The sequence below is a fragment of the Tinamus guttatus genome, unplaced genomic scaffold (genome assembly GCF_059628265.1).
Source record: "Tinamus guttatus ecotype Peru unplaced genomic scaffold, ASM5962826v1 Tinamus_guttatus_pri_ptg000218l, whole genome shotgun sequence".
In the NCBI taxonomy this organism is placed as follows: Eukaryota; Metazoa; Chordata; class Aves; order Tinamiformes; family Tinamidae; genus Tinamus; species Tinamus guttatus.
In genome coordinates, this window is record NW_028288752.1 from 907,296 (window position 1) to 929,404 (window position 22,109).

General features: G+C 48.0%; 1 protein-coding gene across 1 annotated transcript in view; it reads right to left on the reverse strand.

Moving 5' to 3' along the window:
* Positions 1–22,109, reverse strand: part of REEP1 (receptor accessory protein 1) — a 50,940-nt gene that overhangs the window by 1,851 nt on the left and 26,980 nt on the right. The window contains exons 6-7 of the mRNA XM_088524963.1: positions 11,342–11,510; positions 7,192–7,227 (exon numbers count right to left, since the gene is read on the reverse strand). Of these exons, the coding sequence (XP_088381089.1) occupies positions 7,192–7,227; positions 11,342–11,510 (205 nt within the window). The remainder of the gene's footprint in view (positions 1–7,191; positions 7,228–11,341; positions 11,511–22,109) is intronic.

Below are 22,109 nucleotides of genomic sequence, written 5' to 3' on the forward strand. Positions count from 1 at the left end.
AAGCCATGCACCTTCGGGGTTAACACGCAGAAAGGCCACACGTCACACGCTAGTAAGAGCACTTGGCGAGTTAGAAACCAAAAGGCCCCAGCTTTGAATCCACTGGATTAGTTTACATAAAATTTAGACTAAATTCACAGCTGATGTTTTGGCTTTTGACTCCTTTAGCAGATTTTTTTTTTTTAAGTTGGGCTCGTGGATAAATGAGATTTCCTTAATTGCCAGTCTCATCCGGAGTTGCAGCATCTATTGCTTCCAGTCGAGCGTTCTCTGGAAGACACCAACTGAGAGCTGAAGCTCTGCCTTGGATGCAGGAATACGCAGAGCTGAGCACAGCAGCACTAACCCACCTGAAGCTGAGTGAATTCGAGCCAAATGCCCAATTTAAGATCCCCTGAAGTTAACCAGACCTCTGCAGAGAGTTTCTTATCAGTAGGACTGGAGTTTTCCTACTTAAATTGACAATTACACTTCTTCCATTTTGAAACACCTCAGGAGTAGAAGAGTTGCTGTCCGGTTGGCATTAATCACAATTATGGGCTCTCTATTTAAGACTGTTCTGCAAGTACACATATAAAATAGTGCTTCATACTTCACGTCTCAGACTGACAGCAAGCCGACACTCCAAATGCTATAAGAGGAGGATTCTTAAATTCTTAAAAAATCATAGCTCTACTGGGATCTTCAAAGCACAAAAGTGCTGAATTCTCAAACTGCTCTTTAAATTGGGTAATGGAGAGAGAGTGGGGGACTGATTTGCCTACAGCAACATCACAAGTCACGAGCAGGTCCCTGGGGCTCTCCCCAGTGCCAAATTGCAGTCAAGACCTGACTGTTCCTGGCTGCATATTCAGGCTGCAGGATGTAGCTGCTGCTCCCGGGGCAGCGCGCACCATCCTCTGGCCACTGACCCCGGGTTTCTACCTCTTCAGCATCATTTGTAGGGCCAGGTTGGACGACACCGCCACAGGCTTTCAGGAAGAGCAGGAAATTGGCTTGATTCTGAAAATGCTGATACTCACATTGCAGAGAGGCCAGGGATAATTGCTGAGTTGGGGGGTTTCTATATGTGACTGTGGTGCTAATGTTGTTCTGTGGAGACGATACCAAATGTTGTTTAGGCCACGTGGCAAATCAGCCGAGGGCCTTTTTATTCTCTCTTTTCATTCTGGAAGTGAGATATCCAGGGAAAGCCCAGCTTAGGTTCTCCTGCTGTGGGAGTTGGTCCTTAGGGCCTCTCTGAGCCAAGGGAAATGGAGTCAAGTTGGCTTTGAATGTGGTTTGCTCAGATGTTGAACAGCGCCCAGACCAACGAGGCCCCAAAGTGCAGCCTGAAGGCCCAATGCGGCCCCAGGCCGCTCCCAGCTGCTCCCTTCTCCAGAGGTGCCTCGGCACGGGCTGCAGGCCGGGCAGGAATCTGGCCTGCCGCCGGCGTTTGGGAACGCGCAGGGCAGCCTGAGCACACACACACACACACACACACACACACACACACACACACACACACACACACGAGGCGAGCGCGGCTGAGCAGCAGGGCCGGGACCGCCGCTCCGGCCTGCTCCACGGCCTGCTCCACGGCCTGCCCAGCCCGGCACCAGGCGCTGAGGTGGCAGCGAGCAGCTGCCTCCAGGCAGCCCCACGGCTCCCAGTAAAAATGGCCCAGGGCTTCCTCAAAGTGCCTTATTCACGGCTTGCCCTGTGGCATGGCTATTTTCAGCCCCAGGTCAGCAGCGTTAGGAGAAGCTGGAAAGCAGGGCAGGATGCATTTCCTCACTGCGTGAATATCAACCCTTGCTGTGTTCCCCTTAGCAATGCAACTGGGGTGCCACAGCGCATCCCCACACATCCACCCCTCCGAGCACAGCAGGGCTTTCCCTCGGGACAAAAAGGGACATTTAAGAGGAGCGTGGAGGGTTGAACAACCAGGGTTAGACAGAGCATCCAGCAGGATCAGTGATGAGACTGGAGACACGAGCAGCCAAAGCTGCGAACACAGAGGATCAGGCAGAAGGGCCCCTTCCCCTTCATCCTCCAGCCAGCAGCTCCAAGGAAAAATGGCACGGGAGGAACTGCCAGCCCTGGCATTCCTGTTTCCAGGAACTCCATGCTTTTCCAGTGTACATTGCTTTCTTTGTTACTATTCTCTCCTTCAAATGGGTGCTGGGCAGAAATGTTATCCACACGGCCCTGTCTTCTCGCTGTCTCCAGCACAGACCGGTCTCCTGTAGCCTTTTCCACAATTCCCATCGGACGGAGTGTCGTATCTGTGTCCAGGAGCTGCTCTTTTGAGGTCCAAGAGCAGAGATCGGTCTCCAAGACGCCTGCTTTGACCCTTGTAGCACAGGGTTTTGTGATGCCCACTGGAAACAAGGCTGAGACCCTTTTCTCCCCTACTTCATCTCAGTGTGGATGAGGCACCAAAAACCACCCACATGGAAACCAGGTTTGCTTTGACTTTACTGAATTGGGAAAGAGAAGGAGACGGTCTATCCCAGGCCTTTCCAATTTGTCTCTGATCAGGGACCAGAGCAGATCTTGAGCACCCAGGGCCCATCTTTTAAGACACTCAGTGAAAAGGGGAGACTCCCGTCCCCTAAGGGGAATGATTCAGAGGGGACGCCCGTATTTTGGGAAGTTCCATCCTCACATTGATCTGGGGTGCCGGACTTTGTCCTACATTTGTGGAGCCCACAACGTGGTACTGAGGTGGGACTGCAGCAAACTTATCTCAGAAAGGTTGCAGTGAGTTAGCGCCAGCTCTGAGGTTGATTTTCTGGATAAAACTCAGATTCAATACTTTCCTGCATCAGGAGAGGGGTCTTCTGTAGCAGAAAAGAGGTGTAAAGCAGGGAATTAATCAGAATAACAAATATACATGTGAGGAGTTAGAGGGAAAAGGGATGAAGGGTTACAGTAAATGGGTAAGTTGTGGGACCCCAAGATTTGATTGTGGCCAAGCTTCGAAGTTGTAAGTTTTCCTGATGAAAGCACACATTCAAGTGCTTTGCAGGGCTGGAAACAAACACACCACAGGGAACACCCCAGCACCCACAAGAAAATGGAGAGCAAGATCTTTGCCACCTTTAATCTCTGACTCTACGCAGGCTAAACAGACTCATTGGTGAAACTCTTCTTACAACAACAACTGGGATTCTGTAGCTATTTTCTCTTTCTTATTGGCTAGGCTCTGATCCATACTGTTGTGCAAATCCAGAGTGATTCTGGATTTACACCAGTATAACAGAGAGCAGGACCTGGTCCAGTCAAATTAGAATGAGTAAAGGATATTAACCCAGATCCTTTGAAATATTTGAATTTGAAAGCATTTGCAGCTGAAATCAGGCACCCCAATATTGAGAGGAGCTGGATGCCCCTTATTTTCCCAGTCAGTCCTTCTTGGCCACCTCAGTTGGATTCCCTGGGGCAAGGGGAGAACACCGTCACATATTCTACAGGCCAAGGAACTAGATATTGTATTACTGCAATAGAAAACAAAGTCACTCCAAGGCTAAGCCTCCCTTCTGTAAGGAGATTTGCACAGCACTTAGCAAGAGAAAGAGAGCAGATATTTATTCTACGATGGTGATCAGCTTCTTTTCCCTGCAACAAAGACAAATTTGCCATCATTTCCAGAAGACAGTGACCCCAGTCACGTACCTTCCCCAGAGTTTCATTGCCAAACCAAGAAGTTAGGAGCAGCCAACTCCACCCTGCCCAGAGCCACAGGACACAGGGAGGCAGGCTTTATCCTTTCAAAGCCAAAGTCACGTGCAACCAAAGCAAACAAGTCTAATCACATCACCAACAAAGTCATCAGTTAATGAAAATACATCCCGCAAGTGATTAAGTTGTTAAGTGCTATTCTATTGTAAACACCTCAGATGCAAACTCATGCAATCTGTAACACTTACATCAGAGTCCCATAATATTTACATAGAGAAAAGGAAAGAATAAACTGTTAGGGGAAAACATTTGGGTGTAGAGGGGGAATGAATATTGTTTCAGAGAACAGAAATTCTCATGTTTACTATTCATAACATCTATAGTTAAACGAGAGTTCATTAAACAGCAATGTATGTTTTAACTTTCTGTTGCTAAAATGCAAATGAAAACTATTGCTTCCCTAAATTAACAAAGATAGATAAATATGAAAATACCCAGAGAAACCCTGAAATTGTGATTCAGAGGATTGGTGTTGCAAATTATGCATGGAAAAATTTCATTCAACGTTTAATAAAGGGAAGCTTTAAGGAACAAAGTAGTTAGAGCAACAGGAAGTTGTCGGTTTTTTTTGGAAGTGGAGGGATTCTTTTTCTTATCTGTGAAGAAAGGTGAAAAAATCTGCAAATCTCCAGCACAAAAGCTGAAAGCAAAAGCGACCAAGAACAAAAGCGAAGCCAAAGATCATGTCAGTGTTTTAATCCAGAGACCTGGGAACTGTCCCCTTGATGAAGAGTCAGGTTTTTTTTTAAGTACAGTATAACAATCTTATGCGCAGCTTGTTAGACACCACAAAGAGGGGCTTGTGCACATCTGATATACCAGCAGGGTGCTGTGTTTAATACACTGTTAAGCAAACGTCTCATCAAAGCCCTTGCTAAGCTGCACTGATTGTGTTGATCTGTCACCTGGTCTGCAGGGGACGAATTCAGCCACATGCAGGAAAAAAATCCACTGTTAATTTGCTGGGAGGTCTCGAGCAGCAGGTTTTATGCTGCAGTATTTTGTGCATGACCGAGTGAGTGTATTGGCCAGGCTGCCAGTCAGTCAGTGCTGAGCTGCAGCTCCAAAGACACCTATTACTGCATCTGTCACGGGCACGGAGCACAACCCGCAAACAGTCTCTCACGAAACAGTCCCACTCTTCACTCCCTTGCACGTTTCCTACTTCGTCTGAGGCTTTGATCAACATTGTAGTATTAAATGTAGTATTAAATGGCCCCTGCTAATATATGGTGCCACAACAGTTCTCTCCTGAAATACCACTGCTTCTTAGATACCTTCTTGATATATTTATTCTCTTCCAAGATTAAAGTGGGACCTTCCTCTCACAGAAGATCTTTACAACAAAATCTCAGAGATGTTAATGGAGACAGTATGACTGAGCACAACATTTTTTATTTCTTAAGTGCAAGTTCCAATCAAGCTTGTTTAACACTGACCAGCATTTAAGCATTTATTTGGGTGCTAGACAAACAGCTATCACTGGAGATTTTCATTCCTCCTTCCTGAAGGGGAGAAAAAGATTCTTATGTAATTGCATCTTTGTTGCTTTCCTCTGCAGACAGATTTTTCACAGGGCTTGAAAACAGGGAAAAGAAAAAATGCTTCTGTTAAGATCCTGGAAGGAGTTTTGCCAGGAAAGGACAGTTTTCCCAAATGCACCAGTATATGAGTGCATTTTCCGTGACACCTGTTGGCCACATTCTTATGAAGCCACCACGTTTTTGGTCAACATTTTTCCTTCTCCACTGCCCCTCTCTCAGCCTCACACAGGCAGCAAGGGCAATGTGATTTGGTCCCTACCAGATCGTGCTCTTAAAGAGCTGCGTAGGGTTTTATGAGCCAGCCAGCAAGAGAAATAACTGAGTTTCACCTGCAAGAACATTAAGGCTCCTGACAAAAAGGCTGCATCTAAAATAGCCTTTAATATTCCTGCTCGAGACAAGGTTTGACTACCTTCCCACTTAGATTCTGAGCTCTTTGGGAATGAGGCAAGGAGCATTTTTATGCTTGTTTTCTGCCAGTGGCTACACAAAAGTCTGCAGCAAAGCAAGACTGGTAACAGTAATTCAGGGCGACTTAGCTAAGTGAACTTAGCTGAACTGCTTTCTTCTCTCTGTTTTTCGCAGACATGACGTAGTCAGGGACCAGCTCTCCGAAGCTGCCCTTACAAAAGAGCATTTTAAATGGCATTGTCCGAGAGTGCATTAATGCATCGATTGCCTTGGAGATGGAGAAAGGGAAGCCTGGGGAGGCAGAATGGACCCGCTAGGAGATAAAGCTTCACCGTGTTCTTATTGACACAATCCGAGGGACTCTATTCCAGGAAAAGAAAAAAACATAGTAAGCAAGGCCAATCTGAAAGACATTCTACCCAGTTTAATGTCGACCAGCACGACTTTGCGCCCAACCTGTAAACACATTGGACTGCTGGTGACACCGTTAAACGACCTCCCTGAGATAAACTCATGACTACGAAGCACTTAAGGACTCAAGTGATTCTTTTTATAAATAACACTTTGGATTCAAATCTAAAAAAAAAAAAAAAAAAGAAAAAAAAAAGTCTAGGCTAAGTTTAGAATGGTGCTATTCAAATGTGCTGTGAATACCACCAAGAAACTCTTTTGCTTCCATCAGTGTGAGATGCTGCAAATCAGGGTTTCCTCTTCTGCCCTAGCCAGCCTGCCTGGCAGCCCCCTGCTCTTTTCCAGGCTTGCCCAAACCGGAGGTTTTCTTCTTCCCTCCTCTCCTCACCAAACGCGGCAGAAGTGATGGGCTGGCTCTTGGAAACTGAGCTAACTGGCACAGCTGTGAAAAGTCCATCAGCAGCCAGGCCCTTCGCTGCACCCCTAACTTTGTGAACATGGACAGTGCTACGGACAGAGGGACGTTTCACAGAACCGCTCACATCAAAGCAGGCAGAGTCTGTTCAAAGCAGCATTTACCTACCAGATGCTGCTGCCTTTTTTTTTTTTTCTCTCATTTATCCCACCCATCCCAAATGCAAATGCCCCTTCCACATGGGAGGATCCTGCACTAGGGTAAATCCATAAGCACCTGCCAATCCCCACTGTAGGGGACAGTGCAGAGCAGGGCAGCGCTGAGAGGGTTGTTCTTGCTGAATTCCCAGCCGTTTTACACTGCTCCTAGGTTAGTGTAAAATGCGGGAGAGGAGTCCAAGGGGTGCAGCAGTGACAGGGGTGCATCCCCTAGAACAGAAAAACACTCGTTTTCCTCCAGAAAAGCACTGCCCAGCCTGGGTAACGCAGTCAGTACGGTGAGAGGCACTGCAATACTTGCCGTGAGCACACACAGCTACAGACCCATGCGGAGCCTGTCCTCCCCCTGGCTTGTTCCCACTGGGTTAGGAACCCCAGGGAGCCCGAGCGGCAGGAGCGATGCTGGGGACGCAGCCGTGCCCGGAGGGGATGCATGGATACGGCGGCACAGGGATCCAGCACTCACCTCTGAGGAGTCGGCAAACTGCACAGCACGTGCACACTGAAAGAGGAGCCGAGTGTTAGGACTCATCAGGCCAAATTAGCATGTCCTAGAAAACACTGCTCTTAACACCGCTTCATATTCTGCATGTTAAGACAACGTATGTTTTAACATTGCTCCTCTGAACAGTTACAAAGTTGACTTCAGGGTCCTGTGTGCAGGAAAGGACAACTCTATGCACTAGCAAGGAGCACGGGCCCAGAAAGGTGACTCACCCAGGGCTATGTGCCCAAGGGTGCTAAGGCTGGGATTACCAACAGCTCCCTGGCTCTATTTTCAGAGCACTAAACAGACATGACTTCTAAGGAGGCTTGGGAACACAGAGAAGCAAAGCGTAGGGCAGAGCAAAAAGCTGCATGAGGATAAACACACGCTGCAGTAGTGTTGCCTGGATTTCTTCATTATTCATAGATTTGCCACCTTCTAAAATCAGTCTTGTGGGGATTATATTTTAGTGAAATTACTACAAAAATGAAAGTAACCTAGGGAAGTGCACTGCACTCGTGAGTGCAAATGCAGGTGATTCCCAGGTGTTCACAAAACCTGTGGCCTTAAGAGCTTCCCATGCAGAGGGTTCGTGCATCAGGACACAGAGAGGTACTCAGATATTCCAAGTGATGGGACACGGTGACAAATGCAAAGAAAACTGTACAAAAAGATGACCAAATCCCAGCCCAAATGCTCCATTCCTCTTTCTGTTCAACTTTCAGGGCTGTAGCACAAATCGTAATGGCAGGTGGAGTGAAGGACAGAGGGACATGGTGTGATTTCCATTACTGATCATAAGTTTTTGGAGTTTCACTCTCATGCAATATACGTGTATGAGCTGTTCTCATACCCCTTCCCAGAATCTTCCCGATTAGCAGGACACAGCTATCGGGGCACATCCTCACTGCGGATACCCCCACCTTCATTCTGTCCTGCAAAGACTTCAGAAATTAAATTCTGGAAAACCCCAAAGCTCAGAAAAGGCCTTGACTCTCTCCTGCACAGAGGAGTGCAGCGCTGCAGAGACTCACTGCTCATTTCTGCCTCGAATCATCCGGCCTGCGAATGATCTCGCTCAGGTTAGGCAAGAACAACCCTCTCTGCGGGTTACGCTTCGCAGCAGGCGCTCATCCTGGATGGTGTCAGCTCTGGACACTGGCATCCCTTGATGCAGCACAAACCTCTTTCTGCCCGCAGTGCTTTTAAGGCAATAATGCAGGGTTAAGAAGTGCTGAAGCCCACTGGTAATACAAAAACATCTGAACATGGACTGTTCCTGGGCATTTGCCAAAGCAACAGAATGGCCTTGAGAAGTATTTGGAAATACTGCTCTGGAGCTCCCAGTTCTCCCTGCAGACAAACAGAGCATCAGGCATTTACAGCTCCCAGATCTGCCTGTGCACGAGGCGCAGGTCAGGACATGCATCGACACTAAAATATCCTCGAGGCTGCCAGGAGGCTACATGGAGAAACGCTGAACCAAGAGCAAAGGGGGAGCTGAGCCTGGGATGGGTGGTGGCCCAGGGACCTGCAACCCTGCGCCTGTTCTAGCGAAAGGAGCCTTGTCCCGTGTGTCACCTCCATGTGGCTGCTGACTGTGGGGAGCAGGAGGACAAGGGCATTCCTGTGGGCATCTGTAGGACACTGGGTGCCCACACTCGGCTCAGCTGTCACACAGGGGGCTCCATTTACAGGCAGCTGGAGCTGCCCAAGCAACTCGGGGTTGTGCTCCGTCTGGGACGGGCAGCAAAAGGGAGGGGAAAGGAAGGGGTGATTCCCGCTGTCCCTAAGGCCACTCGCGGGATATTGTATTTCTTGGCCTCGTGAGACATTCCTCACTGGGCAAAAATAAACCTGTGCTGCGTCCGCATGTGCTCATCACAAATGGAGTGCTTTACCGACACACCAAGGAAAAGAAATCTGCTCTCGGTCACACCAGTACTTTGCAATAAAGCAGGGTCTGGATTCAGGCACGCTATTTTGCAGGCTTGCTTCCTAATCACAACACTTGCAAACACAGGCCCTGTTCCTCAATACCTACCCTAAAAATCTACATAAAATAGGATTTCTACTCAGACCAGGCGTACGGTGCCTGCAGCCCCAGCCGGGCTCACTGATATTAATGTTCTTGAATCTGTCTCACGCATCGCAGCCACTGTCATCCCTTCAAACAGCTGGCAGCTTCCAAGACCTTTCTCAAGGCAGCAGAGCTCTTTGGCGGCGTTGCCCACGTGTCAAACACACAGAGGTATTTTTGCTGATTCCCCTGATGTCAGGCTGACTAAGTCCCTTTATCTCTAAACCAGGCACATAAACAGAAGTCGAATGTTTCTGTGGCACAGTGGGGACCGCTGACATGGACATTTGTGTTATCTAAGGGCTTTGACACAGGAAAAAGAGCTGTGAGTCAGCAACTCTGTAATTAGTACCCATACACAATTCCTATGTGTATACATTATATGTATATGTGGGATATACTGATAGGCACTTGCAAATTATCTCTGCTCCTTGTGTGTGAAAGCTCTAGCTCAACAAGAAAGAAGTTATCAGCTCCAGAGACCTCTCTGTAGTGGCTGTGGTGAGAGGTGGGTGACAACAAGCAGCTCCTCAATCAGGGATGGCAGAGAAAGGCCCAGGCGAGGTGGCACGGAGACAGCACCCAGCACATTTTGCAGATTTATGTAGATTCCATTAAAAGAAAAATGAAAACCAACCCCCCACATCATCCAGATCCAAAAATTTGTAATAACTCCCAGACTTCATTTGAAAAGTTTACAAATGGTTCAGTCTTTCAGAGATCCATCTGATCCAAACTAGATCAAAATCAACAATTTGGGTGTATTACGTTTTGTGGCCAGGTGAGCAGAGCTTGCTACCTTGAGAACAAAACTACTAATGTTGTGCTCTGCATAACATTAAGATGATTAAATTAGGCTTGCGCCATTAGTTATTTTGGTGAAAGATATGTAGACTTTTTTTTTGTTTTTTATTCTGTGTGTGAACTCTTTCACCCTCAGACTGATTACTTCAAATGGGAATATTCTAAATGCCAGAATATCAACCACTGTGCATTAACATTAGCTATTTCAGTTTACCTGGTAAAGAGAAATCATTCAACAGAGGATATTAAAAAAATAAATTACTGTCATGAGCTCTAATTCTCAGAATATGTGAAGGGTTTGAAGGCTCTTTAGGAAGGAAGAGACAGATGTCTCTATTATATGCCAAAACTAAACGCAATCTAGAAGGGGTAACAATATATGGATGTATGAAATGCTGTTTCCACAGACCTTGTCCCACACAAGCACAAATTTATGAATTCCAAACTTGGAAAAAAAAATTACACATTTTGGATCTGGGCTTACGAACTGTTCTTGAACCAAGCTCGAAAGAAATCTGTGAAGCCATGGGGCTGTTTTTCCCCTTTGCCCTTTCAGAATCCAAAGCCAAGCCTTTGCCTTTGCTTGCTTCCCACAACAGCGCTTACCCAGTCATCCTTCGTACCATCAACAGCTGTCAGATCCTGGTCTCTGTTTCTAGGAGGGCTTCATACAAGTTTTGTTTCTGAGCAAGCTTCGTCAGTGACACAGTTCTTAAAATACAGCTGTTAAGGGCTATAACAGCTACTGTGCGATTCAGAGAAAGCACAAGTGGGCCTAGTTCACTTCAGATACCCACTGGAGCTCTCTTTCATGTTTAGGTGACACCCAGCCTGTATCACAGTATTTAGACTTTGATTACAATAATGTCCCTTGCCCTCTCCTGTACATACATATCCCCCCCACACCCTTTTTTTTTTTTTTTTGCAGTTCCATTAGTCCTTCTCATTGAAAAACCAATCAGTGAAGCCCCAAATCCAGGGCCAGGCTTCTCAGCTCAAGCTGCAAGGGCTGATGTTGCCTCCCTTGGCTGCTGAAGGCCAACCTTTGGTACCAGCCAGGAATAGCAACTATCAAGCGATGATCCTGTTATGTCTCTTAAGTGCCAAGAGCCTTGACAGCATGGCTGCGTTCTGGCGTGTGCTGCCTCCAATCTCTGTTTCTATATATTCCTGCCAGCTACATGACTTCATTGAACTGCTTGATATTCCAAAAGACACAACACTCAACAAAATGCTGGCACTTACCTGAGCTGCCAGTGCCTTCCGATGCACTTCTGGATGCTTTTGCCTGGCTCTGTTTGCTACTTGTTCGGACAGTGACCGAGGGAGGAACAGAGCTGCTGCTGTCTCCACGAATCGTCGAGAGGTCCTGCATGCTAAAGCTCCTTAGTCTCTCGGACAGAGCCCCTTGTCCCTGGTTAAACAAGCAAGCAAACGACATGCACAGAAGTCAGATTCCACAGTTCATTTTCAGCCTTTCTCCTCCCTCCACCAGGACAATAGGAAGAGAGAAAATTGTCTGGTTCAGTAACCTAGAGAGGCCACAAATGAGTTAGGAGCTTAATTTCTTTCTTCTTGCTTTTTCTTTTGGAATAACACTATGAACAAAATTCCACGATTCACATTTCTGATGGAGAGCCTCTCAGACTCTTCAGTGTAATCATCTGAGCCCCGAGCGCTCTTGGCCCTGACCAGCAGGCCACTTTTCCTCACCAGTATCTTTATTAAATAGGTGCTTGCCCTCAGAAACACAATTAAATGCTCTGCATGAAAATGACACCCCTCTTAAAGATAATCATCTCTGATGACATTCACCCAGAAGTTTTCAGTCATATGGAGAATTTCCAGAGCATGGAAAATCTGAATTTTTATGGTAATAAAAAGCTGTTCTTAAAAGGAGTAGGCCAGTGTTTTTGCGTGTAGCTTAAGAAGAAAGAAACTGCACTGTTGTATAGAAATAGTGTACACTACACTAGTGTATAGAAATACACTGTTTTTCTTCCTCTTTAAGACTGAGCAACAATAAACATAGTCCTTGGTGAAAGGAATATGACTGTTCTTCATAAACAGTGGGTGGTTAAAGGGACACCTTTCATTAGAACTACATCCCATTAAAAAGGTAAATATCTATTTTCCTGAATTCCAACGCCCACATTCTACATGATAGACCTAGAAAAAGAATGCCAGAAACTGCTGAGAAATCAATATAAATTTTATCTATCCTTCTTTCTTAGTTACATTAAGTGACATTCATAATAAACACCATAACTGATGAAAAGTACATTTAGATTTTTTTTTTTTTGGTTTTCTTCTGAAGGACATTCTTCATAACAAATAGTCTTGAAAAAAAGTACTGAAATATATAGACCAGGTTGATTCCAAAATACTTCTGCTAGTTTAAATTAGAGAATAAACAACTGGAGCAAGGTTGCCTAGGCTGAGGTGAAGTCAGAAGAAGGCAAAACCAACCCAGAATCTTGCCCTGCTTATTTAACACAAAACAGAGAGTGGGAAAACCATGTGCAAATGGCCAAATAAGGCATTCTGTAGCAATTCACACAGCATCTTTGCTCAGGGACTTCACGCACCGATACATGGAAAACAAGTGCTCATGGTCACTGGGACAGCTCGCAGCTACCGCCTCTGAGGAAATGGCTAGGTCAAGTCTCCCAGCTCGCCAGCCTGAAGCTTTTTGTGCCAGAAATCCCTCTCTGGGATGCAGCCTCCTCCGGGAGCGCAGAGGAGGTCAGCTCGAGCGCGGCCAGGCCACGCGTCCCTGCCTGAGGAAGCAGCAAACGGAGACTGACGGAGACTTGGTCCGCGCTGCCCCGGAGCGCCGGCCACGGAAACATCATCGCAGAGAAACAAAATCCATCTGCCCTTTCCAAGACACAGTCATATGGTGGAACTAGCTAGGAAGCTGCACTAGGATTTTTATCCTCTTTTTATGCATTTATTTAATCTTTGCTTTCTTATGATCTCTGTGTGTGCTGAGTTTAGCTGGTTTTTGCATTTAGCTTTTCTGCTGATTGCTACAGAGAAGCACCTGCAGCCCCACCATGCTCCTCCTGCAGACTTTGTCTTGTTCCTTCTCATTGACCTGTTCTAATTTTAAAGCATTTCAAGTGTATGAGGCTTCATTTCTTGAACACTGAGTTCCTTGCTGATTTTATATTTTTGGCATCAGAGTCCCTAAAGCAGATGCTTAATTAAATCTCACCTCTCCTCTCTTACTCTCCAATCTGCCACAAGGGTTCATGCCCGAATTCTGGCTACTTTCCTGCCAGCAACTAAATCACTCTTGGAACATGTTCTTACTCTGGCGGGTAGCTTGACTTCTTGTTTCGAGGCCAGTCTAAGGCACATTTATTATGCTCTGTTTCCGTGTAATAGGCAGCAACTATCACAGATACACTGAAATTACATATATATATATATATACACACATATATAACATATATATATATATATATATACACACACACTGATGCTTGCTTGGATAGCTACGTAGTTGGGGCAATCTCAGTGGGGTCACAGCTGGGCTCAGGGCAGTACAGTCCTGGGTAGGTTTTCTGGATCGCCTGGAATTCCTGCCATGTAAAACTACTCTCAGTAGCTGGCTTAAAACTCGCCGCCCTACCCATCAGTCTGGTACAACAGACAGATCCTCGGCGAGAGCAGACAAGGGCAGCCGGATCTGTAAATAACATCGCGGGGCTGGAGCAGCCAAGCGCCAGCAGCTGCGGAGCTGCTGCACAGCGAGGGCTGGATTCCTCCCGCGGCAGCGGCTCGGGTGGCAGCGGGGACCTGGCCTGGCCATGTCCCCGGGGCCCCAGCCCTGCACTGGACCCCCCACCTAATCCCGGGCTGCCGTCCCCTCTGCTCCCGCTGACGATCCGTGTTTGCGCACAGGAAGGATTCACGTGTCGGACAGCCCAGCAGGGAAGGTGCCACCGGGTGCTCCTTCACACTGAAAAATGGGGATGTGCTAATATTCCTGCACTGCCGCCCGCGACATAGCGGCCTGTAAGGATCAAAGGCCCCAGAGGGCTTTAAAGCAAAAAGACCCCATGTATGTCTGTCATCTGTTGTCCATTACGTAGGATATAATGTGCAGGCCTTAATACACTGATATCGTGGCAGCTGTGCTATGTAACTATGTAAGTGACATAGCTGTGCTATGTAACCATGATGCTCTCCAAGAAAAAAAAAAAAAAAAACACAAAGAAAAAAGTACTATCATTCATTAACAAGCCTCAATGTGACCCAAGGGTAAAGGCTTTTTTTTAAAAAAAAAAAATTACATAGCAAAATAGCAAAATACTACCATTATTGCCAGTCCATGAAACAGTTTGTCCAAATCACATAAATGGCAGGAATAGAAATGACTTAAGCTGAGTGGTGAAAATTAACATGTCAAGGAGCTTGCTGACCTTTCTTCCATATTTTTCTTTCAAATGTTGCCTTTCCTACAAGGACCTTCCATCTTTGTAGGAAGAGACCTGAATTTCATTTTTCCTGGGGCACAACATAACACTTTAATCACAATTCTTTCCTTGTCACCACAATATTTCTACACGAACCCAAACAGATACATGAGAGAAAGTATAACAGAATCAGGGCAGCTTCAAAGTTAGATGGTAAATGTCATTACCAACCTTTATTACTAAAAAAAAAAAATGTAATGATAGCAGTGCAAACCCTACAGTGTCTGCTTTTAAAATGTTTGTGAGCTGCTTTTGTGTCAGGGAAATTAAGTCTATCCTGCAGTAAAGCTTGTTATTCCATAGTAGGACTTACCATTTATTAATAACAGAAAAAAATATCAAGTTAATAGCTTTCTTTCTAGTTAATGACTTTCTGGTTTTATTTCTGCAGTTAACACCATGAGTAATGGTGTAGCACCTCAGTGTGTCAACAGGTGAATATTGAACAATTTTTTGAACATGGGAACTGGAAGGGCTTGTGGGGCCGTGGATGACAGCACTGCTCCCTCCTTGCCCTCATCAATCCCTGTCAGGTGGATCCTGCTGGCAATGTGGGGCCTGTGCCCTGGGGACTTTGTCCCCGAGGAGAGGACACAGGCTACAGCAGTGCTGGGACTCTGGGTCTTCTCTTCCTTCAGCACAAGACCAGACTCAACTTCTGCCTCTTCCAGGTCTCTCCTAGAACACATCCTGTCCCTAAGTGCAGGGCTCCCTGATTTTGCTAGACAGGAAGGCTTCTGGTGGCATCAGATGGGAACAGGCACCTCTCCATCTTCTCTCTAGCATCTGCTCTCAGACTGATTTGCTCTTCCTGTCTCTAGGGAAGTTCATGCCATGGTGAAGGCCTGGGACGAGCTGAAAGCAGAACCCTTCCCAGGTTGATATCCCAGTATAAAAGCTTCCTTTAGCTGTTCCTCTCCCACTAGGCCCATAAATAAATGTCACATTATCATACTTTCAGTCTGGAAATCAGAAAGACCTTTGTTGACATTACTTAGGCATCAACATGTCTCTAATAGCTACAGAAACTCCATTTTGCAGCTGTGGAAACTGTAACACAGCACGGTGAAGCGACACAAATCAGCAACCAAATAAAGTCACATCAAAAAAGAGGAGCTTTTAATATGGTCAATGTTAAAACACATTGGCACCTTCTGGTCTTTTGCAGCTCAGGATCAGTAGTTAAATGCCAGGCAAGGGAACACTAAGTCACACTTACCACACTTGTAGCACAACACTATAAACCTGGTACCATTCTCCTCTTTTTGCTGTGACTTTGGTTAGCAGCTCTCCTGCCCCATAGCAGACAGGTCTGCATGCATGTTGCAGCCTCTATCCTGCATATTCCGAGGATACCAGCAGTGCATATTCCTAGGGTACCAGTAGTGCAGTTTCCCAGGATACCAGTAGTTGCTCCAGCAAGACTTTCTCAGCCAGCCCAGCTGATACATGGTGGGTAACAACTCACAGAGGATGCGTCTTCATCCCCGAGCAAATCCTGGCCCCCAAGCCCCACTGCAAGCCCACCCATCCTCCTGGAATTGCAGTAGTGCCAGAGAGGCTCCTTTCACCCGTTAGTGACAAAACAAAAGCAAACACAGCAGCTTGGCCAACACAGGAGCAACAACCTGAGTTAGTTGGGTTTTTTTTTTCCCATGTACAAAATTCCCTGCCCGGCTGCTGGAGTCTCTCCGATTGCCAGCAGAGGCCTTGGGAGGCCTTTTGCTGGTGAGAGCCCAGGGAGGCTTTGGGAGCTGCGCACGTGGGATCTGCCTGCTGGAAGCTGAGCAGGCGGCAGCCTCGGCTGAGCAGGGCTCAGCTGGGCCCTGGGGGTGGCAGCCGTTAGCGGGGTTAGTGCGAGCATTACGCTGGTTACCTGCCCTTCTTTCGGGTCCAAATACAAGTGTAAATGAAGTAGCTGAGAGACCTAGCAAGGGAAAAAGAGAGCCAATGTGGCAACACACATAAAAGCTTGGAGAAGAAAGTCTGTTGGAAGCATAAGCAACCGAGGTGAGAGGTGAGCGTGACAGTCCTGGGTGTCCCTGTACCTGCTGCAAAGGGACTCACACATTGGGGATGATATCAGAAACGGGGAGAAGCAGCAGGGACACCTGTAGGATACACCTCTGGATGTGGCTTCTCCCTTCCTCAGCTTTCCCAGTGAGATGGAGAAGCCTCCACAGAACCCCAGCTGATGGGGTGCTACCTAGCAAGCACATTTAAAGAGTTAAGCAGATTACAAGCACGAGGGTGACCGCTCCACTCTTTGCGCTTGACGGGTGCTTCCCACTGCAGAAACTCCTGATGTCTGGCCACCTTTGTAATCCTGATTTAGGATCATTAGGAATGGAGTGGATTTACTACTAATTAAGGCCCAGGATTAGGGCAGGGACATGTGACTGTTGGCAGCATTTGGTGCCAGGGGCCGGGAGCTATTGTGGGAGGCAGGTTAACACGGATCACTCGGCTGCAGGAAGGCCCTGCAGGACTGAACCAGGGATTTCATGCCCCGAGCACAGGCCTGAGGGAAGGGGGCAACTGATCGTGCTGTTATCAAACTGGATGAACATAAATATCCTGCAGGAAAGGCCTTTATGACTAGGGCTTGCATTGATGAGCTATACAGTCCGGAGATGTCAGCCAGTGCTAAAGACTCAAAGGGAAACCAGCTGACGTTAATGCAATGGTGGAAACCTAATTTCATCCACCCTTTTTGTTTGTGGAGTTCATTTCCTCCCACGGAAACGGCCTGTTATTGTCTGTCCAACCCGGTCGCTCCGTGATTTTATTGTTTGGTTCTGCCCATGCACTTGCCAGTGACTGCCGGCTCCTCGGAGACCTTGCGGAAAGAGCCGGCAAGAGGGAAAAGCTAACGGAGCTGCCTGGGCTCTAGCTCTGTAGTGGCGTTCGCTTTTTCTTGTTTTGGTAAAAATGGTTCCTAGAAGATGTCGGGATGAAAGATAAGTCACACCATGAAATACTGTAATCACTGACACACGACCAAACATTTCAAGAAAACAATCTTTCATTTCAGATGAGAGATCACAGTTTTGGGTCCCAAATGGAGATCTCAAAGAAGCTACTTTCAAGTGGAGAGGACTCAACCTTTCCGAGATAACAGGTCTCCAAAGGCTACACAAGCAGAGGACTATCTGAAACTCACGGCCACCCAGACCAGGGCATACACACAGTGTGGTCACTACTCACATGGTACCAGGCCAGCTGGACAGAAATGTCCTCTGAAATGTTTGGTGGGCAAAGAAACGATCTGCCCCACGCAGTGGGATCTCGCCACTGGGAGAAGCTTTGTCCAGCCTCTTTAGGGGAAGGATCCAGCCTGGCTCCTCCTCCCTCCGTCCCAGCTCAAGCTGCAGCACAGTTCTCCACTGCCACAACACCAAAGGCAGCGTTTCCTACAGGGCCTTAGACTGCAAACTTCCACAGCAAACAGGTCTTGATTCTCAGGCAAAATTAGGAAGCTAAACGCTCCTGACTTTCAGGCAGCTGCCCTGGCTATACCAGCAAGGTACCAGAAATGAAAAAGCAGATGCTGTTCGCCTACGGAGGGTGAAATCTGAATCATCAGATGCACTTCTTTTCCAGTGTCCTGATTTAAAAAAGAACAAATGTGCTCCAAGACACCTCAACAACTGTCTTGGGCTAAGGAAAGCTGAACTGGTGGAGCTGCAAGGCAGGGTGAGAGCACAGGGCTGGATGTGGAAGGGGAAGTTGTGACACCTATGAGCTGGAGCACGTTAGGAGCTGCTGATACTGCCTCTCTGGCAAGCGAAGCAGGTGGAGGAGCCCTCTGAAAGCCTCCTCTGCACGCCTGGCGCTTTCAGCAGACAGCCAGAACGCCCGCTAGCTTTGGCAGCACCACCAGCTGCATCTCCCCACGCACAGAAGCCTCCTGGGCTGCCTCTCAGGCTGCGAGGCACAAAGGGGCTTTTCACAGAGAGCAGCCACGCGTGCGGCTCCTCCCTGCCACGGCAGCGTGCCCAGCGCCTGTGCTGCCCTGCACCCCTCTCCCGAGGGCAGCACCCACGGGCCACGGCACCAAACAGCCCCTGGCCCAGCAGGGCGCAGGACGGGGTCAGAAACATGGGCAGGGCCCAGCTCGAGGACCTTCTCGGCAGCTCTCCCTGTGAGTGGCGCCTTGCGGGGGTTAGAGAGTTGGGTGGTTATTTGTCTGCAGGGAGAGGGCATTGGCCTGTTCGGCTGAAATAGTTTGTCTGGGATGATGAACAAGGAAAACAGGATCTAGGAAACAGGATCTGGGCAAAGGAAGGTGGGAGTGGCAGAGCTGGGCTTTGGGACAGACCAAAGCGGCAGGAGGCTCAGGGTGACAGACAAAGCGGTGGAGAATGCGGAGGCCAGAGCAGCAATCACTGGATCATGGTGCCAGCGAGGGGGCTTGTGCTGTAGGGGGCTGGAGGCGCTTCCCAGCAGCCGGAGCCTCCTCCCTGAAGCCACTCGCTCACCCGAGCTGCTCACGGCAGCACCCGGCCCGGCAGGCCGTTCTCTGGGCCCTGCACCCACCCAGCCGGAGCCGCATGCGCGGGGCTCTAACACCCCTCTTCTCCCCAGGCACAGGGAAGGAGAGCTGCTCACTCCCAAAGGCTTTTGGGGTCTTTTCCAAAAGGTGATCGGTGCTTAGGAGCCCTCAGGAGCAGGGATGGCTGAAGGAGCCGGAGCTAATTGAAAACATGCAAAGACCAGCAGGATTTACTGCCTGGTCATCTAATCCCACCATTTAGCGCTGACCCACTTGAAGTTACAGCGTGTGACAGGATGACCAAGCAGCGAGGTCAGGATTAGCAGCCCCTAAGGCGATTGCGCTCCCGGGAGGGGAACGCCGGCTGCTGGGGCACGGAGAAGACCCAAGAACCCAGCAGGGGAATAAAACCAGATGTCCCACACGCTGTCTCCAACTGGCGGCCATCAAAAATAGACTCTCTTGAGAGGGAGAAAACACCCCAGCGAGCCAGCTGGGAGGCACGGGGTGCTTGGGCCACTGACAGCTCCTCGGCCCGTGAAATGGTTTGGCACAGCTTTGTGCCAGGGTTAGCACAACTGCAGCTCCAAAACAAAACACAATGGGGAGGGCAGCGGGGAGTAGGGGACGGGAAAGCGAAGCCTGCGCTTGGACAGCTCAAAATAGGCAGGGGAAATGGCCAGGGGATCGGAGACAACCAAGGGACATGTGTCTGCGCTCAGTCTGCAGCACCTCAGCCAGTGATAAACCCATAAGTAGCGACACGGAGCTGCCCCTAATCTGAGGGGCAGCCGCGTTGCGTCGGGTGATCTATGAACAGAACAAAGACATAGGCTTTGCCCAAAGACCTTCTTGACGAAGGCAAAAGACTCTGATGGATGCAGACAACCATGGGAGTCACGAGATCAGTTAAAACAACCTAGAGGAATGGGGAGGACAGGGCTACTGCAGCGGGAAGCCTGTCTCCAAGCACAAGGGCCCTCCCATTTACGTCGATTTCTGAAAATAGGCCTGTGAGGAGTACATTTTCAGCTCAGCATCTCACTGGGCATCTGCTAGCAGAAGATGCTGAATTGCAGCGTCTGGGGGTCCATTTCCTCACCCTTTAATCCTCAGCACCTTTTCCTCACTCATTAATCCAAGAGAAGACAGAGAGTTCCTCACATGCTCTCACTGGCAAAAGCCACATTTTCCACGAGAGCTGCAGGTGCTCAATACTTCTGAGTATCTGGTCACTTCTATAGGCTCCAATTTTAACCTGACCGGTCAAAGGTGGTAACCTAAAGAATCTGCTCAGGGCTCACTTCCTCACCTACCTCACTGCTTATCACATGCTAGGTAAATACCTTTAAACCCTGGCATTCAGAAAGCCAGAATAAGCCTTACACAGAGTGCTCTCCTCCTGCCCCGGCAAGCAGACTTGCTTGGCATGTGTCAGCTCAAAGTATTTTCCACATAATTAGTCATTTAAACTTCTCTCATGTGAGATAATCTAGTCCTGTAATACCTCTTTCTCAAGGGAGCATGTCAGGGTGTTGACAAACATTTAAAATCTGTGGAAAAGTAGGGCAACACAAGCTGTTGTTACCACCCCTACCTGCCTGTATCACCCTTCTCTTGGAAACGGCTCCCTTGGCAGCAAGGACAGCAAATGGGCACATGTCCACACTGACCCCTCGCCCTTCACATCTTGGGACACCAGACTAATCCCAACTCTGCACTCCGTGCTGCAGCATGTCAGGCTGTAAACCTCAGCCATTGGCACTCTCTGCCAAAACAATGAGAAATTTGGTGGAGAAGGGGAGGGACTGAAACCACTTCAACCGCTCCTGACTAACACACCATGAAGGGTGCAAATGTGCTCAGGTGCAGCCCTGTGAGCAGTGGATCTGAGCCAACGGCTCCCCACAAGCAGAAGAGACCTCGCTTTGCTTTCCTCTCGTCACACTTCTCACCATGCAGCTCTGTCTCCTCCCTTGTGCTGGCTCAGGCACTTCTGAAGCACACTGTGAGCTCTTTCACCTGCTAAGAAAAAAATGCTATTCTCTTTCTTTCTCTTTCTGGGTTTTCTCATGGATTAGAGAGAACCTGGAGAGGTCCAGTGTACCAGTGGGAGCAGGAGCATCAGTCCATTCAGGAGGAGGAGAGATCTTGTATCAGCTTGCCCTGTCTCTTGGATCTGCAACCCAAGGCACACCGAGGCAAATACCTTGCTAGGGAACACGTGCTGATGTCATGAGGGTAGCCAGGAGTCCTGCTTTGCCCTTGGGTATTCACATTACTTCTATTCTCAGAGCTGAAGGAAAGACAAGAATGGTCCTTGCTTTGCTATAAAAAATCCACCAATCAATCCAATAACTCCCTCTCAATATTATCGACAGATTATTCTCTCCTATCCAAAGTAGTGTGCAGGAAACACTCTTCTGGTCTAGTATATGTAGCACTATTTTATCTTTTGCACTATTTTAACTGTTGCCTCTAAGGTTAGGCCTGCAGATGTGCCATACAACAACACTACAGAAGCCACAGGGTGGATTGCTTTCCTCCAGCTTTGTTCAGTGAGGCAACAGACTATCTTCCTGGGACCCTGATCACTCTCCTATCTTCCTCCCAGCTTCCTGCTGTCACTGGATTTGCATTTCAAGGGAGCAGGATTCTTAAACGTAGTGGAAAAGCAGAAAGGCAGGAAGAAAAACAGCGGTGTTGACTATTTTTTCAGGCTAAAGAGCTGATAAATACACTGCTCCATCCTGAGATGAACAAGTGGCCACTGTGGGTCAGGACTACTGCAGGCTGCCCATATTGTGGGACTACCCAAGCAGGAATCAGAATTTTTTAGGATTTATGCACACTTTCTTCCTGTGCTACAAATGGCTCCAGCACAGAGAGCCTGCAGTGCATTATAGGAAGGGTTTAGGAAAAAAGGGAGTGCATTCCCAAAGCCTAACTTATGTCCATGGTGCAATTTCATCGTGCTTCCAGAGCAGCAGCAAAAGCCTCAGTGTCACAGAGGTATCACACAAACGCTGCG